General features: G+C 47.8%; 1 protein-coding gene across 1 annotated transcript in view; it reads right to left on the bottom strand.

Annotated features, from left to right (window-relative positions):
- The window catches only part of RASAL1 (RAS protein activator like 1), a 62,717-nt gene extending 46,332 nt beyond the window's left edge, over positions 1-16,385 (bottom strand). Inside the window, exons 1-2 of the mRNA XM_058158599.1 lie at positions 16,321-16,385; positions 7,923-7,979 (exon numbers count right to left, since the gene is read on the bottom strand). Of these exons, the coding sequence (XP_058014582.1) occupies positions 7,923-7,979; positions 16,321-16,385 (122 nt within the window). The remainder of the gene's footprint in view (positions 1-7,922; positions 7,980-16,320) is intronic.
- Between the last annotated feature and the right edge of the window lie 9,044 nt (positions 16,386-25,429).

Raw genomic sequence — 25,429 nt, 5'->3', positions numbered from 1 at the left:
AGTCATATCTGGCTCCCTCCCTCGATGCAGAACTGCTATCTTTGTTTCTCAAACTACAAACACTCATTTCTGCTCGACATTTTCCTTTTCATGTTTCACACATTCAAGCCACCAGCCTCTGCCTGGAATACTTCAAAAGGCAATAATGTGGCGATGCTGCAGCTGCCGCTGCCTCTGTTAGTACTTCACTATCTGTTCTGTCTCTCTCTCCCAATCTCCTGGGAGAGTCACGCTTATTTTCATCAAAATAAAAAGGCGCTCATGAAACAATTTGGTTTAACGGTTGCTGAGGCATCTGCTATAATACATCAATGCCCTACCTGCAGCCGCCAAGGTAACTCTCTTCCAATGGGGTCAACCCCAGAGGAACAGTGGCCTGTCAACTTTGGCAAATGGATGTTACTCAATATCCATCCTTTGCTCCATGGAAATTCTTACATGTATCAGTGGATACCTTCTCAGGCTTCATCATGGCCACCCCACAAAGGGGAGAAGCCACTAAACATGTAATCAATCATTGTATTCGGACCTTTGCATCGCTGGGATGCCCCAAAGAACTAAAAACAGATAATGGTCCTGCCTACACCAGTGCTGCATTTGCAGACTTCTGCGACGGTGGAACATTACTCATAAATTCGGAATTCCATACAACAGCCAAGGTCAAGCTCTGGTAGAACGCGCCAACCAGACATTAAAAACAGCCCTTGACCGATACACCAAACAACAGGGGAAAAATGCCCCTGGCCTCCCAGCAGTGCAAGATACCTTGAATCGTTGTTTATATGTGTTGAATTTTTTAAACTTAACTGGACAACCGCTGACCGCTGCAGAGCGACATTTTCCCCTCCCCATCTGCAGGTCTACCCAAACCACAGGTATACTACCGCGAATTACCTGACCTGACATGGAAAGGGCCTGCTGATCTCATCACCTGGGGTCGAGGTTACACAGCCATCCAGCTGCCGGACCGAGTGCTTTGGGTTCCAGCCAGACACACCAGACCGTATTTGGTTAAAGACGGTCCCCTTCAGCCATCCCTCAACTAGAAAGAATGCTGTAGTTCCCTGTTGCCTTTCATCTACTGGACACTGCCTCCCTTCCCCCAGAGCACCCCTCCTTTTCCCCCATGGGTGCGATAGCTCAGACTATTTTTAAAAGTTTTTTTTTTCTCTCTCTCTCTCCTCGCTGGCTTATCTTAACTACCCCCCCTTGGTTCCTTGCAGTGCCAGGGAAAAGGGCGGGCTACGGGGGAGAACCATTCACCCCCACTCCATTTTTTTTTCTTCTCTCTCTTCTTTCTTGTCTGAGAAGGGAGGGACAATTAGGCTCTCTGGAAGCATTGCTTTTGTAAAAAGCTATGTAAAAACTATGCAGATATATTTTCTTTTTAACCATGAAAACAATTTTGATTTTAAGGATTAATCATGCATACAATTTTGGTTTTGCTTTTAATTTTCATTTTTATCTTTTCTGGAACTTTTTGAAGTTTAACCTGCCTGATTAAACCTATACCTTTATAAATGTTTTCAAAGCACTGAGTTGACTCAAAATGTTTCATTTAGTTTTGTATTTTTGCAGCTGTTAACATACATCACAAGAGTTGGAGGGGACCCTTGGAGGTCTTCTAGTCCAACCCCCTGCCCAGGCAGGAAACCCTATAGCATTTCAGACAAATGGCTATCTTCTTATGTATGGACACATTTTTTTAAGCGTAAATCTGTTTTTTGGAAAATGCACTCAGGTTTTCCACATAAACTGACTCACCCAACAGCTTAAACCCTTATTTGCTGTTTGTATTGTTTCTTTTTCTTTTTTAGCAGCACAATATGTGCCCTGTTTTAGGAACTATTTCAGAGATAAGTTAGAAGGTTACAGTATGTGAAGAGAGAGTTAAGAGGATGTTTTGATACTAGTGCTGAGAAAGTTTTAGGAAGTTAGAAAAGTATGAGTAAAGTAAGACAGATGGTGATTTTGCTAAGATATAATGTGGTTTGTTTTTGAAAGTTTTTGATAGCATGGTTTTGTTAGTGACCAACTTCCACACATAAATAAAAAGGGTGGGAGTTGGGTTTTTATTGATTGATTGTCTTTTTCTCTGTCTTCCACATAGTACCTTTGTTAAAACACAAAACTGAGATTTGTATGTTTGTTGTTTCTATTTCAGTTCTACATGCAAGCTATCTATTCCCCCTTGGCCCCTCCTAATCCTCCAACAATGCCTTTTTCACCCAGAAAGGGAGGAGGAGGGACCCTTTCTCATGTCTTTTAAACATGTAACGATCAAAAGACTTTTAAGACAGTTTGGTTTTTCTTGTTTTATGTATTCATGTAAGGATTTGTATTTTGAGATTTCTGTCAGCAGCGAACATCCACATCAACGGTGAGACCTTGAGGCCCTGGTCGACATATCCGTCCCTACCATCAAAGATTGATGGCAACTGACTCTTTTCTTCCTACAAGAGACATTTATCGCTCCTTTGGCCTTTTCTTTCTCCAAGAAGGTGGATTGTGTGTGTTTTAAAGGAAGAATGCTGCTTCTATACTGACCATCTGACATTGTACAGGACTCAAAGAAAAACTAAGGACTTAACTTTGATATGATTTACAAGCTATTATAGTTGTAGTTGGTATAATTGCATTAGGATGTATAATTTTACCTTGTATTCTACCTATTTTGTTAGAACAATTTCTAAAAGTTTATCTTTACTGGCTATTGAAGAACTCGAAGATGATTACACCCAAACTGCACCTAACTATTCCTGCCTGGTTGACGAAAAAGAAATAGACAAGGATAGTATGGCTAATATCTGTGTTTACACCACCATGAAACCGACTGATTGTCTGGTCCTAAAAAATAAAAACAGAGGAGATGTTGCGATATTATGCCATATGAACCCCTTTATGAAACTGTTTATAAAATTACTTATGTGCAAATATAAGCATGAGCAAGTTTTGAGAAATTGCTTATGTGCAAAAATATCAGCATAGGTAAGTCTGGCTAATTGTTATCATGTAAGCAGAAATCTGTTTGATGCCAAGGTTACAAAGATGTTTGCCAGTAAATGTAACAACACCTATGAGATAGCCACAGAACATTCCTTCTCTGATAAGGTCAGCTTCATAGAGCTTCAAAAGAAGTTTGCTCCTACACACAATTATATGAGATTTATTAGTATGTAGTCAGGATGTCTCAAGATGTATTTCTGTTTGCTGTACCACGTAGGCAAAAAGCAGAGAACAAAGAACCACTTCATGGTAAAACTCCTCCCAAGAATCATGATCTTTCTCCCAAAATCATAGGCTTGTGGATGTGCTTGCAGTCACGTGTTCACGTGTTGAATATATGCTAATATGTAACCACCCCTGCTTACCTTCTGTAACCCACCCCTAACCCCTAATCTTAATAAAAGGGTTGTTTCGAGCTAGCTCGGGGCTTGCTCACCCGAGGAGAATTGAACTCGCGTCTTCGTTCTCACTCCGTCCGGTGCGGATTGGCCGGACGATCTCGTGGCGAGCCCGCTGGCCGCGAGAAAAGCCACAGCACTGCACACCAGAACAACTAGACACAAGAACAGTTTTTCCCCCGAAGGCCATCACTCTGCTAAACAAATAATTCCCTCAACACTGTCAGACTATTTACTGAATCTGCACTACTATTAATCGTCTCATCATTCCCATCACCAATCTCTTTCCACTTATGACTGCATGACTGTAACTTTGTTGCTGGTAATCCTTAGGATTTATATTGATATATTGACCATCATTTGTGTTGTAAATGTTGTACCTTGATGAACGTATCTTTTATTTTATGTACACTGAGAGCATATGCACCAAGACAAATTCCTTGTGTGTCCAATCACACTTGGCCAATAAAAAAATTCTATTCTATTCTATTCTATTCTATTCTCTTCTCATTTATCTATTGACCTCTTAGAATAACAACTCCAGTCATAATAAGAACAACAACAACAGGGGCTGCCTAGCCCAGGTCCTTGGGAAGAGGTCAATGGATAAAGAAAAATGTCAAATCTAATCCACTTGATCACCGTTGGCATTGATTAAAATCCCCACCACTCGGCTGCAAGAGGCAGGTTTGCTGGGAACAGCTTACAACGAACATTTTAACACCAGCAACCAGCAACATCTGCCTATCCGGTCCTCCTTGGGAAGGACTGGATAGGTGGACCAAAATGCCAGATCTAATCTAAACATCCGGCGGACCGTGCAACTGATCATAACAACAACAACAACGACAACAATAATAATATCTACTATTTGCAAACCAGCTACTACAGGGAACGTTGTCAATTGCAAAGCTACGAGGATGTTTTGCAGCAGCACTCCTGGCTTTTCTCGTCTTTATTTACTTATTTTTTTTTCCTGGAAACAGGACCACAGGAAAAAAAAAACACTGAAAAAGGGTCCATTCCGTGTTTATTTTCTTAAAGCACAGGTTCTCTTAGAGCAAAGGTCCTGCAACCTTAAACACGCAAAAGAGCCATTTGGACCCGTTTGCCACAGAAAAGAAAACACCGGGAGCCACAAAACCCTTCCCGTTGCCTGACTATTTCTTGAGCGGCCACAAAACTAGTAGTTGAATTAAATGTTCTGTTTTCTTCTGAAACTTTTCTTTTCTTGGATTTATCCATGGTTGGCCTAACCGGGGGTTGAAAAAGCTCAATAAATCATGTGCCGGTGGGTGTTGCGCATTGGCAATTGTGATGCATATTTTTTTTTTCATAAAAAAGTTTTATTTTTACAATCATGTCAAACAACTCATCCAATGTACAGTTATATACAATTAGTCGGGCTTGCCCAGTCACCAGCCCCCCTTTTTAAACACTCTTCCCTCTTCTACCTTCTTTTACTTTCCTAACCTTCCTCTCCTTCTCTTATCTACATCCTCTCCTCCCTCCACCCTCCACCTTCCTTCTCCCTCTTCTACCCCTCTTCCTTCCTCTTCTCCTCTTTCCTACCTCCTACTCTCTCTTTTCTCCCTCCCCACCATTCTAAAATGGTAACTGGGCAGACCCGACCCTACATTAATTATATTTATACATCTTCAATAATCCCTGTACATTAACCATCACTCCATCTCTAGCCTCAACCCCCAATTCCCTCCCCCTTACCCCCCACCCCCCACCCCAACTTCCCAGAGCAAAATGCAGGGTATCAAAACTAACAATCATAATCTAAAATAATTCCTAAATTATAATCTCTAGTCACTCCACACTTAATCACACTCTCAATTCCCCTCTCCTTCAGAAATATATCTAATACAAAATATTTCCTAAATTTACTCATATGCTATTCGATATTTTTTTATCTGATACTTTTTGTGATGCATATTTTGAGTGACCGGGAGCTGCAGCAGAAGGGTGAAAGAGCTGCACTCGGCTCCAGAGCCGCAGGTGGCTGACCCCTGTCTTAGAGAGCATTCTTAGAAATAGAGGCAATGCCACTTCCCTTCTCTTCCCTTTTCGTTTGCAAGATTTTTTTTTTTTAAGTTAGAACGCAAGGCCAAGCAAAGGCAGAACCTGCTGGTTATCGATAGAGGCAATATCTAGCAATAATGCGATTTACATTTTCGAAAGAGCCAGGAATGTCAAAGAAATGTTGATAGTGGGGTCTTTGGGGCACTTTTTGACCTTGGTGGTTTTCCTGCGAACATTTCATTACCTAGCTAGGTAACAGCATCAATGTTCCCGATATACTAAAGCAAACCGCGCTAAAAGAGAATGGGGTTTGCTTTAAGTATATAAAATGGGAGAAAACCCCACTCCTTTATAGCACGGAAAATGTGATCTAGTTGGCCAATGAAATATCTGCAAAAATATTACCAAGCTCAGAGAGTACTAAGGACTCCTCCTCCTCCTCCTCCTCCTCTCCACAAACCCCACTCCCTTCTAGCACTGATGATGTTACCTAGTTGGGCAATGAAATGTCTACAACGAAACAACCAAGTTCAGAGAGCAGCAAAGACCGCACAGTGACAGTCCTCCTCCTCCTCCTCTTCCTCCTCCTCCCCTCCTCTCCACAAACTTCTACAATTGATGATGTTACATAGTTGGGTAATGAAACGTCTACAACGAAACAACCAAGTTCAGAGAGCAGCAAAGACCCCACAGTGACAGTCCTCCTCCTCCTCCTCTTCCTCCTCCTCCCCCTCCTCTCCACAAACTTCTACAATTGATGATGTTACTTAGTTGGGTAATGAAACGTCTACAAGAAAACAACCAAGTTCATAGAGCAGCAAAGATCCGCCACAGACCACCACCTCCTCCTCCTCTTCTCCTCCCCTCCTCTCCTCCTCCTCCCTCTTTTATTCCACTCCTCAAACTCCATTTTTAGCACTGAAAATGTTATCTAGTTGAGCAATGAAACATCTGCAAGAATATTACCAAGCTCAGAGAGTACTAAGGACTCCTCCTCCTCCTCCTCCTCCTCCTCCTCCTCCTCCTCCCTCTTTTCCTCCACTCCTCAAACTCCACTCCCTTCTAGCACTGATGATGTTACCTAGTTGGGCAATGAAACGTCTACAAGAAAAACCACCAAGCTCAGAGAGAACCAAGAACCCCACAGACAACCACCTCCTCCTCCTCTTCTCCTCTCCTCCTCCTCCTCCTCCTCCTCCTCCTCTCCTTCCTTCTCCTCCTCCTCCTCCTCCTCCTCCTCCTCCGTCCTCCTCTTCCTCTTCTCCTCCTCCTCCTCTTCCTTCTCTCCTCCTTCTCCTTCTCCTCCTCCTCCTCCTCCTCCTCCTCCTCCTCCTCCTCCTCCTCCTCCTCCTCCTCCTTCTCCTTCTCCTCCTCCTCCTCCTCCTCCTCCTCCTCTCCTTCTCCTTCTCCTTCTCCTTCTCCTCCTCCTCCTCCTCCTCCTCTTCTTCTTCACCTTCTCCTTCTCCTCCTCCTCCTCCTCCTTCTCCTCCACTTCTTCTTCTCCTTCTCCTCCTTCTCCTCCTCTTCTCCTCCTCCTCCTCCTCCTCCTCTTCTCCTTCTCCTTCTCCTTCTCCTCCTCCTCCTCCTCTTCTCCTTCTCCTCCTCTCCTTCTCCTTCTCCTCCTCCTCCTCTTCCTCCTCCTCCTCCTCCTCCTCCTCTCCTTCTCCTCCTCCTCCTCCTCCTCCTCCTCCTCTCCTTCTCCTTCTCCTCCTCCTCCTCCTCCTCCTCCTCTTCCTCCTCCTCCTCCTCCTCCTCCTCCTCCTCCTCCTCTCCTTCTCCTTCTCCTTCTCCTTCTCCGTCTCCTTCTCCTTCTCCTTCTCCTTCTCCTTCTCCTCCTCCTCCTCCTTCTCCTCCTCCTCCTCTTCCTCCTCCTCCTCCTCCTCCTCCTCCTCTCCTTCTCCTCCTCCTCAAACTCCATTTTTAGCACTGAAAATGTTATCTAGTTGAGCAATGAAACATCTGCAAGAATATTACCAAGCTCATAGAGTACTAAGGACTCCTCCTCCTCCTCCTCCTCCTCTCCACAAACCTCATTCTCTTCTACCACTGATGACGTTACCCAGTTGGGCAATGAAACGTCTACAAGAAAACCACAAAGCTCAGAGAGAACCAAGAACTGCTCCACCGTTCAATCCCGAGCGATTGATCAATATTCCCTTTTGTCCATCTGTTCGATATTAGAACACCCACCACCCCATTTGTACAAGGATGGCATTGTGACTTCTTGTGACACCCTCGTCTCTCCTGATCCTTTTCTTGGACTAACAGAGGTTTTACCAAGTCTTTGTCTTTGAGGAACGTTGTTTTCGTAAAGAAATCATAGGTTGTTTCCCCCTCCCACTTTAAGCTCTTGACACGCACACATTCTTCCAAGAGCAACACACAAATCCCATTTCATGCTATTCTTGGGTCGCTGCTGAATGTTTCCTGCTGGGAAAGGAAGAGCAGAGTTGCTGCCAAACGCCACACCTTGTACCTGGCACTTACCTGGCCACGATTTCATTGTCTACCTTGATGATACAATACGGATCACTTGTGCCAGACCTGGAGGGAACAAAACGACAACTTCGGGTGAGCCAATTACAAGCACATCGACAAGTTCAAAAAAGCAAACTTTCTTCGCCGGGCGCAACTTCGCAGTCAGGTTTTGTTTTTGTTTTTATTTGCATTTATATCCCGCCCTTCTCCGAAGACTCAGGGCGGCTTACACTATGTTAGCAATAGTCTTCATCCATTTGTATATTATATACAAAGTCAACTTATTGCCCCCAACAATCTGGGTCCTCATTTTACCTACCTTATAAAGGATGGAAGGCTGAGTCAACCTTGGGCCTGGCGGGACTAGAACCTGCAGTGATTGCAGGCAGCTTCTGTTAATAACAGACTGTCTTACCAGTCTGAGCCACCAGAGGTCCCAGAGGTTGGGGAAGCGCAGGGGGTCCTCGACTTACAACTCACAGCTGAGCCTCAAATTTTCCTTGTTCAGTGAGTTTCACCCCGTTTTACGACCTTCCTTTGCCACGGCGGTTAAGGCAATCCCTGCTGTTGTTAAGTGAGCCGCACGGTCACTAAGTGACTCCAGCTTCCCCCATTGACTTGGCTTGTCACCAAAGGGGATCAGGTGACCCAATGGTGGGTTTCAAATTTTTTTATTACTGGTTCTGTGGGTGTGGCTTGGTGGGCGTGGCAGGGGAAGGATACTGTAAAATCCCCATTCCCTCCCCAACACAGGGGAAGGTTACTATAAAATCTCCATACCCACCCCACTCCAGGGGAAGGTTACTGCAAAATCCCCATTTCCTCCCGATCAGCTGGAACTCGGGAGACAGAGAATAGATGGGGATGGGGCCAGTCAGAATTTTTACTACTGGTTCTCTGAACTATTCAAAATTTCCACTATCGGTTCTCCAGAATTGGTCAGAACCTGCTGAAACCCACCTCTGACGTGACCCCAGGATACCGCGACCACCATAAATATTGTAAAATGGGCAAAACATAACGAATGTTTCACTTAAGCAACAGAGATTTGTGGTCATTAAGTCAAGGACTCTCTGTAAAAATGGCTTTTGCAATTGACCCAGGGCGATTTTGTCCATGCCGATGAGGTTCAAAGGCTGCTCCAGATGTTTCGGGTTTGCGCCCTATAGTGCAGCTATCCCTATTGGTGCTATCTTTGCTTTCTTTTGCCACCGTCGTTTTATTTGTCTGTTTGTATTTTGTTGTTTAGAATAGAATAGAATAGCAGAGTTGGAAGGGACCTTGGAGGTCTTCTAGTCCAACCCCCTGCCCAGGCAGGAAACCCTACACCACTCCAGTATCGAACATCCTCTTAAAAACTTCCAGTGTTGGAGCATTCACAACTTCTGGAGGCAAGTTGTTCCACTGGTTAATTGTTCTCACTGTCAGGAAATTTCTCCTTAGTTCTAGATTGCTTCTCTCCTTGGTTAGTTTCCACCCATTGCTTCTTGTCCTGCCTTCAAGTGCTTTGGAGAATAGCTTGACTCCCTCTTCTTTGGGGCAGCCCCTGAGATATTGGAAGACTGCTATCATGTCTCCCCTGGTCCTTCTTTTCATTAAACTATGGATAGAGAAAAATGGTTGCTTCCTTCCTTCCTTCCTTCCTTCCTTCCTTCCTTCCTCCCTTCCTCCCTCCCTCCCTCCCTCCTTGATCAGTTTCCATTCATTGCTTCTTGTCCTGCCTTCAGGTGCTTTGGAGAATAGCTTGACTCCCTCTTCTTTGGGGCAGCCCCTGAGATATTGGAAGACTGCTATCATGTCACCCCTGGTCCTTCTTTTCATTAAACTAGACAGACCTAGTTCCAGCAACCGTTCTTTATATGTTTTAGCTTCCAGTCCCCTGAACATATTTGTTTAAATAGAATAATCCTTACACACACACACACACATACACACACACACATGAAGCACTTTGGGGCTCCTGGTTGTGTTTTTTCCAGCTCTTGAATGAGCATCGCGCAAAAGCATCCTTTGCTAAATCCATGGAAACGGTGAGTGGACACACGCCGGATTGTGTGCGTGCGTGTACGTCAAAGACAAGCCTCTGCTGTGTGGCTGAAAAATGATGGAGACGGTTTTCCCCTCTTGGAAAATGGGGAATGGATCCGATTCTTTAGATCCTGGGCCCACGGAAACGGAAAGAGAGGCGGGTGGATCCAGTCGTGAAATCCAATTTTTTTTTTTACTACCGGTTCTGTGGGCGTGGCTTGGTGGGCGTGGCTTGGTGGGCGTGGTAGGGGAAGGATATTGCAAAAATCTCCATTCCCTCCCCACTCCTGGGGGAAAGATATTGCAAAATCCCCATTCCCAACCTACTCCTAGGGAAGGATATTGCAAAATCCCCATTCCTTCCCCACTCCAGGGGAAGGATACTGCAAGATCTCCATTCCCTGCATCCTAACCACTGCGCCACCACGGCTCCTATTTATCATCCGTCTATCTGTCTGTCTGTCTGTCTGTCTATCTATCTATCTATCTATCTATTTATATCATCTCTATATCTATCTATCTATCTATCTATCTATCTATCTATCTATCTATCTATCTATCTATCTATCTATCTATCTATCATATCTATCTATCTGTCTATCAATCATATCTATCTATCTATCTATTTATCTATCATCTGTCTATCAATCATCTATCATCTATCTATCTATCTTTCTATCTATCTATCATATCTATCTATCTATCTATCTATCTATCTATCTATCTATCTATCTACCTATCTATCTATCTACCTATCTATCTATCTATCTGTATATCTATCTATCTGTCTGCCTGCCTGTCTGTCTATTCTATCTATCATCTATCTAGGCTGTGGGCAGAGTCTGCCTTCAATACTGCATTCTAACCCCCCAGGCTCTGCATTTATATCTATATAATAATAATAACAATAATAACAACAGAGTTGGAAGGGACCTTGGAGGTCCCTAGTCCAACCCCCTGCCCAGGCAGGAAACCCTACACCATCTCAGACAGATGGTTATCCAACATTTTCTTAAAAATTTCCAGTGTTGGAGCATTCACAACTTCTGCAGGCAAGTCGTTCCACTTATTAATTGTTCTAACTGTCAGGAAATTTCTCCTTAGTTCTAAGTTGCTTCTTTCCTTGATCAGTTTCCACCCATTGCTTCTTGTTCTACCCTCAGGTGCTTTGGAGAACAGCCCGACTCCCACTTCTCTGTGGTAGCCCCTGAGAGAAGTGGGAGTCAGGCTGTTCTCCAAAGCACCTGAGGGTATAATATAAATTATACAGAGATAAATATTTCTCTCTATATCTAAATCAAAGCCTCATTTATAGTTGTAGTCTCTGCCACATGAAATGAGTCAAAAAACTCCCCGAAGACTCCAAAGAGAGGCATTATGGGAAGGACGGTTTACTCAAGAGTTGCTTGTTCGCAACATCTGATTGCGTTGAACTCATATTGGCTGTGTTTGCAGAGAGATCATAAAAAGACTAAGAAGCTATTGATAATAATCAAGCTAGTATTTGCTTAAAGCTGTGGCGTGCGTTATTCAGGATTAGGAGTGGGGGTTCTTTTGAGGTTCAAAATTGGGGGTTGTTTAAATCTAGTGTAGAAAAAAACTACACAGGATCAGAGGGCAGGATGAGTAATGAATGCAGGCTTGATAAAGAGCAATTCAAGCAAGGAGAAATTTATTGACAGTGAGAACAGTTACTCAATGGACTAGGTACAGTATATGTGAAACCTTGCTCAATAGTAGTAACTGTGAGAGGGATCTTGGAGTCCTAGTGGACAATTAATTAAATAGGAGCCAGTCGTGTGCAGCAGCTACCAAAAAAGCCAACACAGTTCTAGGCTGCATAAACAGAGGGATAGAATCAAGATCACGTGAAGTGTTAATACCACTTTATAATGCCTTGGTAAGGCCACACTTGGAATACTACATCCAGTTTTAGTCACCATGATGTAAAAAAGATGTGGAGACTCTAGAAAGAGTGCAGAGAAGAGCAACAAAGATGATTAGGGGACTGGAGGTTAAAACATATGAAGAACGGTTGCAGGAACTGGGTATGTTTAGTTTAATAAAAAGAAGGACTAGGGGAGACATGATAGCAGTGTTCCAATATCTCAGGGGTTCTGTGGGCGTGGCTCGGTGGGCGTGGCATGGCTTGGTGGGCGTGGCAGGGGAAGGATACTCTAAAATCTCCATTCCTTCCCCAATCCAGGGGAAGGATACTGCAAACATAAAATAAAATAAGATACACAGTTGGTTGCTTCACAAGCAAACCAGAATTGTCCATCTCGAATTGGGTGCCCGATTTGTATTGCATGCGAGCTTGTAAACGATGAACCAGGATTCAGCTACGACTTGCAGGTGCGGTTAGTGACACCAACGGTGGATTTTTATTTTTTTTTTAAAAAGGGGATTTCTGTCACCGGCCGCCCTAAAGGCCAGTGGCGATCAGTTCCGCCGGCTCGGTTAGGGAATTTTTCTCTTGACGCAATTTCCTTGAATTTTTTGCTGTCGTGAGTCAGGGACACAAAAGGTCGCTTTGAAAAGAAGCCGGGAGCCCTTCCAAATACTTGGCATCCACCTGGCTTGGCAGGGGCTGGCGCTTCTAATCCCGTCTTCCATGCCGCGTTTGCAAATTAAGAGGGTTGGGCATGACTCGCCAAAGGGATTGGCTGATCCCTGTTCAGTTATTTCAAACAGTAATTAACTCTAATGGGGCTCCCCAATGCTCAGGAGCTTCAAAAATTTTAGCAAGGGGTTCTCTTCCCAGTTGCTGGGTGGGCGGGGTTATGGTGGGCGTGGCCTAGTCAGCCTCCTGCACCATGTGGGGTGGGCGCATTTTTGCCCTCCCTGGGCTCCAGAGGCTTTTCTCGAGCCTCTGGAAAGGCAAAAATGGCCTCCCCAGACTCTGGAAGTTCTCTCAAACGTCCGGTAGGCCCATTTTTCACCCTCCCCGAGCCCCTGCGACCTAAAACGGGCCGCGTGGGGACTTCTGGCAGGGGCAGGGCAGGGTGGGTGGGGCCAGTCAGGAGTGGGATTTGGGGGGTGGGGGTTCCGAACTGCACAGAATCTTAGCCAGAGGTTCTCCCGAACCAGGGGCGAAATCCAACAGGTTCCGACAGGTTCTGGAGGACCGGTAGCAGAAATTTTAAGCAGTTCAGAGAACCGGGAAATGCCACCTCTGGCTAGCCCCAGAGTGGGGTGGGAATGGAGATTTTGCAGTATCCTTCCCCCAGGAGTGGGGAGGGAATGGGGATTTTGCAGTATCCTTCCCCCAGGAGTAGGGTGGGAATGGGGATTTTGCAGTATCCTTCACCCAGGAGTAGGGTGGGAATGGAGATTTTGCAATATCCTTCCCCCAGGAGTGGGGAGGGAATGGGGATTTTGCAGTATCCTTCGCCCAGGAGTGGGGTGGGAATGGAAATTTTGCAGTATCCTTCCCCTGCCACGCCCACCAAGCCCACAGAACCGGTAGTAAAAAAATTTGGATTTCACCGCAGTCCCGAACCCCTGCAAACTCCCAGCATCCCACCCCTACCAATGCTGCTAGTCCTCACTGACTTTTGCACACTTGCAGGTAAGTGTGAATAGAACGACCTCCCCTTTTCTATTAAAAAAAAAAAAAAGTAAGTTCTTGCGTTCTTCATTAGTTTATCTTTTTGTGGAGGAGAAAAGTATCGGTCTCGTTAAACCTCAGTCCAGTTCAAAGTGGAACAATCCAACATGCATACCGAATTAACAGCGTTGGAACATTTACCATTGTCTAAAAGAAATACCCATTCATGGATCACTGCCTTGTCATGGCGAAGGGGCTTGCGCAGCGCAATGAAGCTATGAGCTATGCCATGCAGGGCTTCCCTTCCTTCTTCCTCCTTTCCTTCCCTTCCCTTCCCTTCCCTTCCCTTCCCTTCCCTCTTCTTCCTTTCCTTTCCTTTCCTTTCCTTTCCTCTTCTTCCTTCCCTTCCCTTCCCTTCCTTCTTCCTCCTTTCCTTTCCTTCCCTTCCCTTCCTTCTTCCTCCTTCCCTTCCCTTCCCTCCCCTCTTTCTTCTTCCCTTTCCTTTCCCTTCCTTTCCTTTCTCCTTTCCTTTCTCTCTCTCTCTCACTCTTTCCTTAGCCAGTTTTCCAGAACCCTGTCCTAAGGCAAGTCCATTTTCTAACCTAGGTAGTGTCCTTCTCCAATTGTGGAAGAAAAGGGGGGATGGGTGATGCAGTCTCCAAGCAACTGTGTCAGAGACGAAAGAACTTTTGAGGAGGGGGGGGGAGAGCTTCGCCCCTGCTACACCCCCTTCGCCCTCCCCCGCCATACTCTTGGCATGAAGAGTCACTCTCTCTACTTGGAAATGATTCTCAGTGTTTCCAAGCAAGCTGACTCCCGCACCTGGGAACAGGCAGTTCATTTCAGAGAATTGAAGAGCTCAAGCGTGCTTTTTAAAACCAGGGTTAGATTCAAGATAGCGGGCATTTGCAAGCGTCCCTCAAGGTGAGTTTCTCTCAAAATTACCACTCTCTTGGCTGAAGGACACACAACCCTTGTTCATCTACGGTAGATGTGGTCCAGAATGCTGCAGAAGAAGCAATGGGAACCTAACCTTTTGCATTGGCCAACTCTCTTTAAGCTACTATCTTCCAGGTGAGGTGGGACAGAGCTAACCTTGGCTGGAAAGGACATGCATAAATGCCCCTCTTAAAAAGGAAAACCGGTTGAGGTTATATCCCCCAAGACTTAAAGAAACTTTTGATTTCAACCCAAACAGAAGGCTCTGGAAATATCTACAAACCCCTTGCATCCTGGACATAAATTGTTTCAACTCCTACCTTCAAAATGACGCTATAGAGTACTGCACACCAGAACAACTAGACACAAGAACAGTTTTTTCCCCGAACGCCATCACTCTGCTGAATAAATAATTCCCTCAATACTGTCAAACTATTCACTAAGTCTGCACTACTATTACTATTAATCTCCTCATCGTTCCTATCATCCATCTCCTTCCACTTATGACTGCATGACTGTAACCTGGTTGCTTGTATCCTTACGGTTTATATTGATAATGATTGTTTCCTGATTGCTCATTTGTACCCTATGACCATCGTTAAATGTTGTACCTTAGAATTCTTGATGGAGGTATCTTTTCTTTTATGTATACTGAGAGCATATGCACCAAAGACAAATTCCTTGTGTGTCCAATCACACTTGGCCAATAATTCTATTCTGTCCTGTCCTGTCCTGTCCTGTCCTATCCTATCCTATCCTATCCTATCCTATCCTATCCTATCCTATCCTATCCTATCCATATGCTGTTCTATTCTATTCTATTCTATTCTATTCTAGCCTAGCCTAGCCTAGCCTAGCCTAGCCTAGCCTAGCCTAGCCTAGCCTATTGTATTCTATTCTATTCTATTCTATTCTATTCTATTCTATTCTATTCTATTCTATTCTATTCTATTCCACTCACTCCACTCCACTCCACATTCTATTCTATTCTATTCTATTCTATTCTATTCTATTCTATTCTATTCTATTCTATTCTATTCTAGCCTAGCCTAGCCTAGCCTAGCCTAGCCTAGCCTAGCCTAGCCTAGCCTAGCCTAGCCTAGCCTATTCTATTCTATTCTATTCTATTCTATTCTATTCTATTCTATTCTATTCTATTCTATTCTATTCTATTCTATTCTATTCTATTCTATTCCACTCACTCCACTCCACTCCACATTCTATTCTATTCTATTCTATTCTATTCTATTCTATTCTATTCTATTCTATTCTATTCTATTCTATTCTATCATCGTAGGAGGAAAGCCAATTGGACTATGGGGACAAGATACCAAACAGAAGGTTCTGGGTACCACCAAGAGATCTGATTCAAAAACATCCCTTTTTCACAGACAAAGTGAACTTGGCCCTCGATGCATTTTTAATAAAAATCGATCCTTGATGCGGAATTTCCTCCTGATCTAGGAGATCTTTTAACCTGTTTTTTAAAAAAATTATTATTATTTTTTGTTTCTCGGAGGGCGAGAGCAAGAAATTTCAGCTCCGCTTTCAAGGGATTTTCGACTTTCGTGCCCAGCTTGGAGCGCTTCCCTCTCCGAAGGCGGCTGACAACTCTTGTCGGTTTTTTTAAAGGCACCGGTTCTGCCCCGAAGCGCGCAAGGCAAACCCAGTCCGCTCCGTATAACGGGGGCCATCTAAGTCCCATCCATCCCACCCACCCCATCCCCATTTGGGATCCTGGCTGGCCGGCCGCCCCGACCAGAGGCAATTCCAGCCAACCCTCTTTGACTCGCCCCGCTCCCTTCCACCCGGCCCGTGGGTCCCTTTCGCGCCCGCCGGCGGCTAAGGATGGGGAACGGCTCGGGGGTTCCCGGTTGCCGGCCAACTCACACGTCCTTGGCGGGGAGGTCCCGTCCCTCCACCACGCGGAAGTGCAGCGCCGTGTTCTTGGCCATGCCGCCGCGGCAGGTGAGGGTGGGCGACAGGTTGCAGATCTCGCGCCGACCCAGGAGAAGGCTGGGGAAGAAAAAAGCTGGAACGGGGAGAGGGGCGCTTTCCCGGCTACCCCCGAAGAGCCTTGCAAGCCGGAATGTTGCAAAAAAAAAAAAACCCGCTCCCCTCCTCTCCCTTTCCCCTCCAGGCAGGCAGGCAGGCAAGCAAGCAGAGGAACCGGTCCGGCCAGCTGGCGAGCTCTAGCCGGGTTCAGCAGCGCCTACCTGCCAGCTGGCGCTCGCACTGCCTGCTTCGCGCCCGGGTGGCCCCCCGACGCGGCTGCCCGAGGCTACAGGTTGCCCCAGACGAGGCGGAGGGGTGGCCGCTCGCCTCCCCTCGTGGCAAAAAACAACAACAACGGCGGAGCCACCGGTAGGCTTGACGCTCTTGGCTTGGAAGAGTGGGAAGAAGAAGAAGAAGAGGAGGAGGAGAGCCGGCCAGCTGAGCTGCCAAAGCCCGCCCAGTCCAGCCTACCCTACCCCGGTCCAACTCCCCCTCCTCCTCCTCCTCCTCCTCCTCCTCCTCCTCTTCCTTTTCTTCCTCCTCTCCTCCTCCTCCTCCTCTTCCTCCTCCTCCTCTTCATCCTCTTCTTCCTCTCCACCTCTTCCTCCTCCTCTTCCTCCTCCTCTTCTTCTCCTCCTCCTCTCCTCTTCTTCTTCCTCTTCCACCTCCACTTCCTCTTCTTCCTCCTCCTCTTCCTCCTCCTCCTCCTCCTCCTTTTCTTCCTCCTCTCCTCCTCCTCTTCCTCCTCCTCCTCTTCCTCCTTCTCCACCTCTTCTCCTCTTCTTCCTCCTCTTCCACCTCCACTTCCCCTTCTTCCTCCTCCTCCACCTCCTCTTCCTCTTCCTCTTCCTCCTCCTCCTCCTCTTCCTCTTCCTCCTCCTTTTCTTCCTCCTCTCCTCCTCCACCTCTTCCTCCTCCACCTCCCCCTCCTCTTCCTCCTCCTCCTCCTCCTCTTCTTCCTCCTCCTCCTCTTCCTTCTCCTCCACCTCTTCTCCTCTTCTTCCTCCTCTTCCACCTCTACTTCCTCCTCTTCCTCCTCCTCTTCCACCTCCTCCTCCTCCTCTTCCTCTTCTTCTTCCTCCTCCTCCTCTTCCTCCTCCTCCTCCAATCAATTTTGGACACCATACTACCAAAAAATAAATACATAAATAAAGATGTTGAAACTTTGAAACAAAAAATTCAGAGAAGGGGCGAGAAAAAAAATATCAGAAAGTCCAGGTGCCTCCTGAAAAAAATAAGGATCTTTGGGACAACCGTGACCTGGATGAGGGAGAATCTCTACAGAAATTTCTACAGAAGAGCAACTAAGATGCAACAACTAGCCTGACTAGGTGGCTCAGTGGCTAAGACCCTGAGCTTGTCAATCAGAAAGGTTGGCGGTTCGGCAGTTCGGCAGTTCGAATCTCTGGTAAAGGTTTCCTGCCTGAGCAGGGGGTTTTATTATTTATTTATTATTTAAATTTATATACCGCCCTATCTCCCAAAGGACTCAGGGCGGTTCACAGGCATATAAAACATCAGTGTACAAAATTAAAATAATCTTTAAAAAACTTATTCCAGTGCCCTATCATTAAAAATAGAAATATAAATATTAAAATCAATTTAAAACCCCTATAAAATTTAAAATCTAAGCCAGTCCTGCACAGATGAATAAATGTGTCTTAAGCTCGCGACGGAAGGTTCGAAGGTCCGGAAGTTGACGGAGTCCTGGGGGGAGCTCGTTCCAGAGGGCGGGAGCCCCCACAGAGAAGGCCCTTCCTGGGCGCCAGACGCAACACTGCCTAGCTGACGGCACCCTGAGGAGTCCCTCCTGTGAGAGCGCACGGGTCGGTGAGAGGTATCTGGTCGCAGTAGGCGGTCCCGTGATAACCCGGCCCTATGCCATGGGCGCTTTAAAGGTGGTCACCAAAACCTTGAAGCGCACCGGAAGGCCACAGGTAGCCAGTGCAGCCTGCGCAGGATGGGTGTTATGCGGGAGCCACGAGGGCTCCATCTATCACCAGCGCGCATTCTGGACTAACTGTAGCCTCCGGATGCCCTTCAAGGGAGCCCCATGTAGAGGCGTTGCAGTAATCCAGGCGAGGCGTCACGAGGCGTGAGTGACCGTGCATAGGGCCTCCCGGTCCAGAAAGGGGCGCAACTGGCGCACCAGGCGGACCTGGTAGAACGCTCTCCTGGAGGCGGCCGTCAAAAGATCTTCTAGAGACAGCCGTTCGTCCCCGAGGGCGCCTAAGATGCGCGCCCTCTCCATCGGGGCCAGTGACTCGCCACCGATGGTCAGCCGCGATTTAGCTGACTGTACCGGGATGCCGCATCCACAGCCACTCTGTCTTGGAGGATTGAGCTTGAGCCTGTTTCTCCCCATCCAGACCCGTCGGCCTCCAGACACCGGGACAGCACTTGATAACCGTTGGGGTGGTCCGGTGTGAAAAATACAGCTGGGTGTCATCCGCATACAGCTGGTACTTCACACCGAAACCACTGATGATCTCACCCAACGGCTTCATGTAGATGTTAAACAGAAGGCGAGAGAATCGACCCTGCGGCACCCACAAGTGAGGCGCCTCGGGGCGACCTCTGCCCCTGTCAACACCGACTGCGACCGGTCGGAGAGATAGGAGGAGAACCACCGATAAACGGTGCCTCCCACTCCCAATCCCTCCAACCGGGCGCAGCAGGATACCATGGTCGATGGTATCGAAGCCGCTGAGAGGTCTAATAGGACCAGGGCAGAGGAACAACCCTATCCCTGGCCCTCCAGAGATCATCCACCAACGCGACCAAAGCCGTCTCCGTGCTGTAACCGGGTCGGAAACCGGACTGGAACGGGTCTAGATAGACAGTTTCATCCAGGTGCAAGGGAAACTGATATGCCACCATACTCTCTACAACCTTCGCCGCGAAGGTTGGAGACCGGACGATAATTACCTAAAAGAGCCGGGTCCAGGAAGGCTTCTTGAGGAGGGCCTCACCACCGCCTCTTTCAAGGCGGCCGGAAAGACACCTCCACCAAAGAAGCGCAGAATCGCCTGAGCCAGCCTCGTGTCACCTCCTGCGTGGCCAGCACCAACCAGGAGGGGCACGGGTCCAGTAAACATGTGGTGGCATTCAGCCTCCCCAACAACCTGTCCATGTCCTCGGGAGCGACAGGGTCAAACTCATCCCATACAATGTCACCAAGACCACCCTCAGACGTCTCACTTGGTCCAAACCATCCCGAAGCTGAACGATTTTATCGTATAGATAACCGTTAAACTCCTCAGCACGTCCCTGCAACGGGTCATCCCGCTCCCCCTGGTGTAGGAGGGAGCGGGTCACCCGAAACAGGGCGGCTGGGCGGTTATCTGCCGATGCAATGAGGAGGAGGCGAGGTACGCCCGCTCTCATTGCCACTAGGTAAGCCCTAGTATAGGTCTTCACTAGTGTCCGATCAGCTTCTGAACGGCTAGACCTCCAGGAACTCTCTAGGCGTCTTCTCCGGCGCTTCATCCCCCTCAGCTCCTCGGAGAACCAAGGAGCTGGTTGGGACCTGCGCTGGGTCAGAGGCCGCAAAGGCACGACCCCGTCTAAGGCCCCGCCGCGCCCGCTCCCAGGCCGCAACAAGTTCCTCAGCCGAGCCGTGTGCCAGACCCTCAGGAAATGGCCCAAGCTCCGTCCGAACCCTCCGGGTCCACCAGGCGCCTGGGACGGAACCAACGTGTCGGCTCCGTCTCCCTGCGGTGGTGAATGGCGGTCAGAAAGTCCAGACGAAGAAGAGAGTGATCTGACCATGACAAAGGTTCAATGACTATTTCCTTTAAGTCCAGATCTCTCAACCACTGACCAGAGACAAAAATCAGGTCCAGAGTGCCACCCCAACGTGAGTAGGGCCATCAACTACTTGGGTCAGGTCCAAGGCCGTCATGGAAGCCATGAACTCCCGAGCTACCGTCGATGGCAGGCGGACGATGGCAAGTTAAAGTCCCCACGACTAAAAGTCTGGGGTCTCAACTACCACCCAGCAAGCACCTCCAGGAGCTCGGGCAGGGCAGCTGTCACGTAGCAAGGAGCCAGGTACGCGACCAGCAAGCCCATCTGACATCTATGACCCCATCTCACAAAGAGGGATTCGCACCCGGCAATCTGAGGTACAGTGGTCTCCCTCGGCTCTAGACTCTCTCTAATCACAACCGCCACCCCACCACCCCTACCCTGGCCCCTCGGCTGATGAAATGCTCGGAAACCCGGTGGGCACATCTGAACAAGGGGCACGCCCCCTTCTGGGCCCAACCAGGTCTCCGTAACGCCCATAAGGTCCGCGGCACCCCCCTGAATAAGATCGTGAATTAGGGGGGCCTTATTGGCCACGGACCGTGCATTGCATAACATCAGCCGAAGGCCGGGGCCCTGAGGATCCTGACCTGAGAAGTTTGAGGGCTCGGGGCGCGCGATCGCCTGTAAGCATCGAGCGCGCACCCCGCTAACACGATATGAGCCCCCACTTCCGCCATATCTGCCCCTCCCCCTTACCGTGGAAATCGCACCACCCTCAACCAATGGAACACCGACTCCCCCCATGACCCTCGGACCCACCAACCCCCCGCCACGAGCATGCGCAGGAACTGGACTCCCCGACGGGTTACCCCAACACCCACCCTTCCTCCCACCCCCAACCCAAGCCCGTCGGTTTCCTCCCCTTAAAATCCCTTTAAAACTCCCTTAAAAATCTATTAAAACAGCCAATTAAAAACCCTAAGCCTCCTATTTTCATGCCACCTCTCGGGACTCCAAAGCCCGTCCTCAAGGTGGGCCCTCGATAATCTGGAGGCCAGACCCGCGAGAGGGCATCTCGCAGGGCAAGAAGGTCAGCCGCAGTAAATGTTCGCATCACTGAGACGGTCCGGGCAAGGCCCATCCTGGGCTGGTCAAGTTGGCAGCAAAAGTCATAACAGATGATAAAATGACCATGACCAGTCTGTCCTGATGGGAAATAGTTCGAGATAATCCATGTGCGGTAGATGACAAAACCGCTGACTCAGTCAGTTCACCACCCCATACAAACGACCTGCGGTGGGCTAAGGAAGAAGGGAGAGGCGATGGTAGGGATGTTATAAAGATGGTAAATAGTGGAGGGGTGTCCGCTGGACCCGCGGGCCTTCCTCCGGCGCTGCCACATATCCGCGCCACTAGGGCAAGGTCACAGCCACCCTGGGCCTATCGGGCCATCCGCCACTTCAAGGCACCGGGGCAGGCCGCCGCCACCGCCTCCGCCAGGCCGCCGCCACCGCCTCCGCCAGGCCATCGCCACCGTGAGCAGGCCACTGGAGCTCCCCAGATGAGAGGGGACACCCGTCGCCAAATCCGCCAGCAGACCCAGGGCTCACCGGTACCAACGCCCGGCGGAGGGAAGGGCCAGGCCGCCGCCCTCGCCACCGCAGGTTCAAAGAGGCCGATGGGGCCGGGCGGCCCTCCAGATCTTCATTGGGCGCAGCCTCCGGGCTCCTCCCATCGCCAGCGGAGACGCCCAAAACCCCACACCCAACTCCCACTGGCCAAGCCTTCCAGGCGGGGGTCCAGGGGGCGCTGCCACCCCCCCCCTCCCCCCCCCCGCCGCCGCCACCGCCGCCGCCAAACCGCCGACAAAGGCTGGCGGCGGCTCGGCAGGCCGCTAGGCCGCCAGGGTTACCTCCCTGCCTCCGCCCTGGCTCCGGGGCTTCTCCCACCGCCCCGCGAGTCGCTGGCGCCCAGCCACCCTATTTACGGGTGGCTGGATCTTCCTCCATCAGGGCGGGGGGCCTATGATGGTATCAAGGCCCCAGACCCAAAAGAGCCGGAAGGCCCGTCGCGCCCCCGATCAGCAGGGCGGCGCCATCTTGGACATGCGCAGAAGCAGAATGGACCAGATGACCTCCAAGGTCCCCTCCAACTCTTTTACTGTTACTGTTTAAGATGATCAAAGAGCCCTGGAGACTAAAACACGTGAAGAAGGGCTGCAGGATTTGGGTTTGGCCAATCTAGAGAAAAGGAGGACTGGGGGTGGGGGACATGATAGCGGTATTCCAGTATTTGAGGGGCTGCCCCAAAGAAGCAGGGGTCAACTTATTCTCCAAAGCGCTAGAAGGCAGGACAAGAAACAATGGATGGAAACTAACCAAGGAGAGAAGCAACCTGGAATTAAGGAGAAACTTCCTAACAGTGAGGGCAATGAACCAGTGGAACAGCTTGCCACCAGAAGTTGCAAATGCTCCAACACTGGAAGGTTTTAAGAAGATGTTGGATAACCATTTGTCTGGAGTGGTGTAGGGTTTCCTGCCTAAGCAGGGGGTTGGACTAGAAGACCTCCAAGGTCCCTTCCAACTCTGTTATTCTATTCTATTCTATTCTATTCTATTCTATTCTATTCTATTCTATTCTATTCTATTCTACTCTATTCTATTCTATTCTATTCTATTCTATTCTATTCTATTCTATCCTATTCTATTCTACTCTACTCTACTCTACTCTACTCTATTCTATTCTTTCTTATTCTTTCTTATTTTTTATCCTTTCTTATCCTATTCTACTCAACTCGACTCGACTCGACTCAACTCAACTCAACTCTATTCTATTCTATTCCCCTGCCAATGGGTTTGGGTGTGTGAGTGTGTGTGTGTGCTTCTAAACAGGAGCTGGAGGAGCGAACAAGAGTTGGAATGAGCACTGCCAGAGTTGTGCCGCAAAAAGGCCAGCGAAGCGATCTCTAGGTGGCGGCAGAGGTAGAAAGAAATGCGCTTTGCCGCCCCCTAAAGGTGGCCCGCTGTTTTGCAGATCCAGGGATGCTGACTCTCCCTGAACTCTGGAGGAATTCCAGAGGCAGCGTTTGTACAGTATGCCTTCTGGATTTCAAAACCTCTGGGGTCTGGCCCATAAATCCGGGGGGGGGGGGTGTCTCAAAATAGATGACGACCAAAGATGCCAGCCTTGGACCGCTAAGTAGTTTGATCTTGGCAGGACTCTTTGGGCCTATAAAAGCCGATGTCCTCAATCTCCGGATCCACGCTTGATCGTAGCAGCGATTGCCTGCTAATCCCAACACCTTCCTGGATCCTTGAGTAGTTTGCGGTAACCTTTTACCAGCTTCAGCTCAACAATCTGGCTGCAGTTATCCATGCCTCAGTAAACACCCAGGACACGAGAAAGCACCCTCAGGCTAGCAGTGTTCCCTAGCAACTGGAATTCAGAGTTAGCCTGCCTCTTCTAATCTGCAGATCAACTCCCGGCTTCACCTTTCTCAAATTTGTGGGTTTGCGTGATAAGTGAATTATGGAGAGTTGCAGCAAATGTCCTAGGACACCTTCCCCCAGGGTGGCTGTGGCCAAAATGCCAGCGCTTTCCTTCCTTCCTTCCTTCCTTCCTTCCTTCCTTCCTTCCTTCCTTCCTTCCTTCCTTCTTTTTTCTTTCTTTCATTTTTCTTTCTTTCTTTCTCCTCCTCCTTTTGCAGTGTTTTAAGGCATTCAGCAAATATCGTAGGACACACTCCCAGGATGGCTGTGGCCAAAATGTCAGCACTTTTCTTTCTTTCTTTCTTTCTTTCTTTCTTTCTTTCTTTCTTTCTTCCTTCCTTCCTTCCTTCCTTCCTTCCTTCCTTCTTCTTTCTTTCTTTCTTTCTTTTTTCTTTCTTTCTTTTCTTTCTTTTTTCTTTCTTTCTCCTCCTTTCTCACTCCTTTTGGAGTGTTTTAAGGCGTTCAGCAAATATCATAGGACACACTCCCCAGGAGTGCTGTGGCCAAAATGTCAGCGCCTTTCCTCTCTTTCTTTCTACCTTCCTTCCTTCCTTCTTTCCTTCCTTCCTTCCTTTCTCTTTCCTTCTTTCCTTCTTTCCTTCTTTCCTTCTTCCTATCTTCCTTCCTTCCTCTTTCTTCCTTCCTTCCTTTCTTTCATTTTTCTTTCTTTCCTTTCTTTCTTTCTTTCTTTCTTTATTTTTCCTCCTTCTTTCGGAGTGTTTTAAGGCATTCAAAAGGGCCAAAGGTATTGCAAGCATTTAAAAACATCCCCTAAAAATAAACTCTGCTTTTGGAACAATGCAACCTTTGACAGGGCAGGAAATATCCTTAGGACAGCAGAAATCCCTTTCTGTGGGAAATTTCAGACATCAATACAATTGAACATGTCCAGAAATATTTTACAAGAAGAGTTCTCCACTCCTCCGAATACAACAAAATACCTTATGCCACCAGACTTGAAATCCTGGGTTTAGAAAATTTAGAACTACGCCGCCTTCGACATGACCTGAGTTTAACTCATAGAATCATCTATTACAATGTCCTTTCTGCCAAAGACTACTTCAGCTTCAATTGCAACAATACAGGAGCACACAATAGATTTAAGCTTAATGTTAACCGCTCCAATCTTGATTGCAGAAAATATGACTTCAGTAACAGAGTTGTTAATGCTTGGAATACACTACCTGACTCTGTGGTCTCTTCTCAAAATCCCCAAAGCTGTAACCAAAAACTCTCTACTATTAACCTCACCCCATTCCTAAGAGGTCTGTAAGGGGCGTGCATAAGAGCACAAGCGTGCCTACCATTCCTGTCCTATTGTTTTCTTTCATTATATCCAATTAATATAGTTATTACATACTTATGCTTATATATATGCTTATATATTATATAGCTACTTTCGTGCTTATGCTTATATATACTGTTGTGACAAAATAAATAAATAAATAAAATAAAAATAAAAGGAGAAGGGAGAAAAACCAGCCAACAGGGCGGCTCAGGACTTAGACTTGAATTTGTTGTAAACCAGACCATTGGCTGAGGGAGACATGGAGCAGGGGGGGCTCTTTATTCTAAATTAAATGCTGTGGTCTAATTGGCTCCTGGACCCAGAAGTTAGGCAGTTTCTGACTGGACACCTCGGTTTGGGATAATGTGTGTGTGTGGGAGAGAGAGAGAGAGAGAGAGAGAGAGAGAGAGAGAGAGGGAGAGGGAGAGAGGGAGAGATGGAGAGAGAAAAAAATGAAAAAGAGACAGAGAGAAAA

Source organism: Ahaetulla prasina, chromosome 15 (genome assembly GCF_028640845.1).
Source record: "Ahaetulla prasina isolate Xishuangbanna chromosome 15, ASM2864084v1, whole genome shotgun sequence".
Taxonomy (NCBI): Eukaryota; Metazoa; Chordata; class Lepidosauria; order Squamata; family Colubridae; genus Ahaetulla; species Ahaetulla prasina.
The sequence above is the reverse complement of the archived record's forward strand: the minus strand, read 5'-3'. Positions and strand labels throughout refer to the sequence as shown.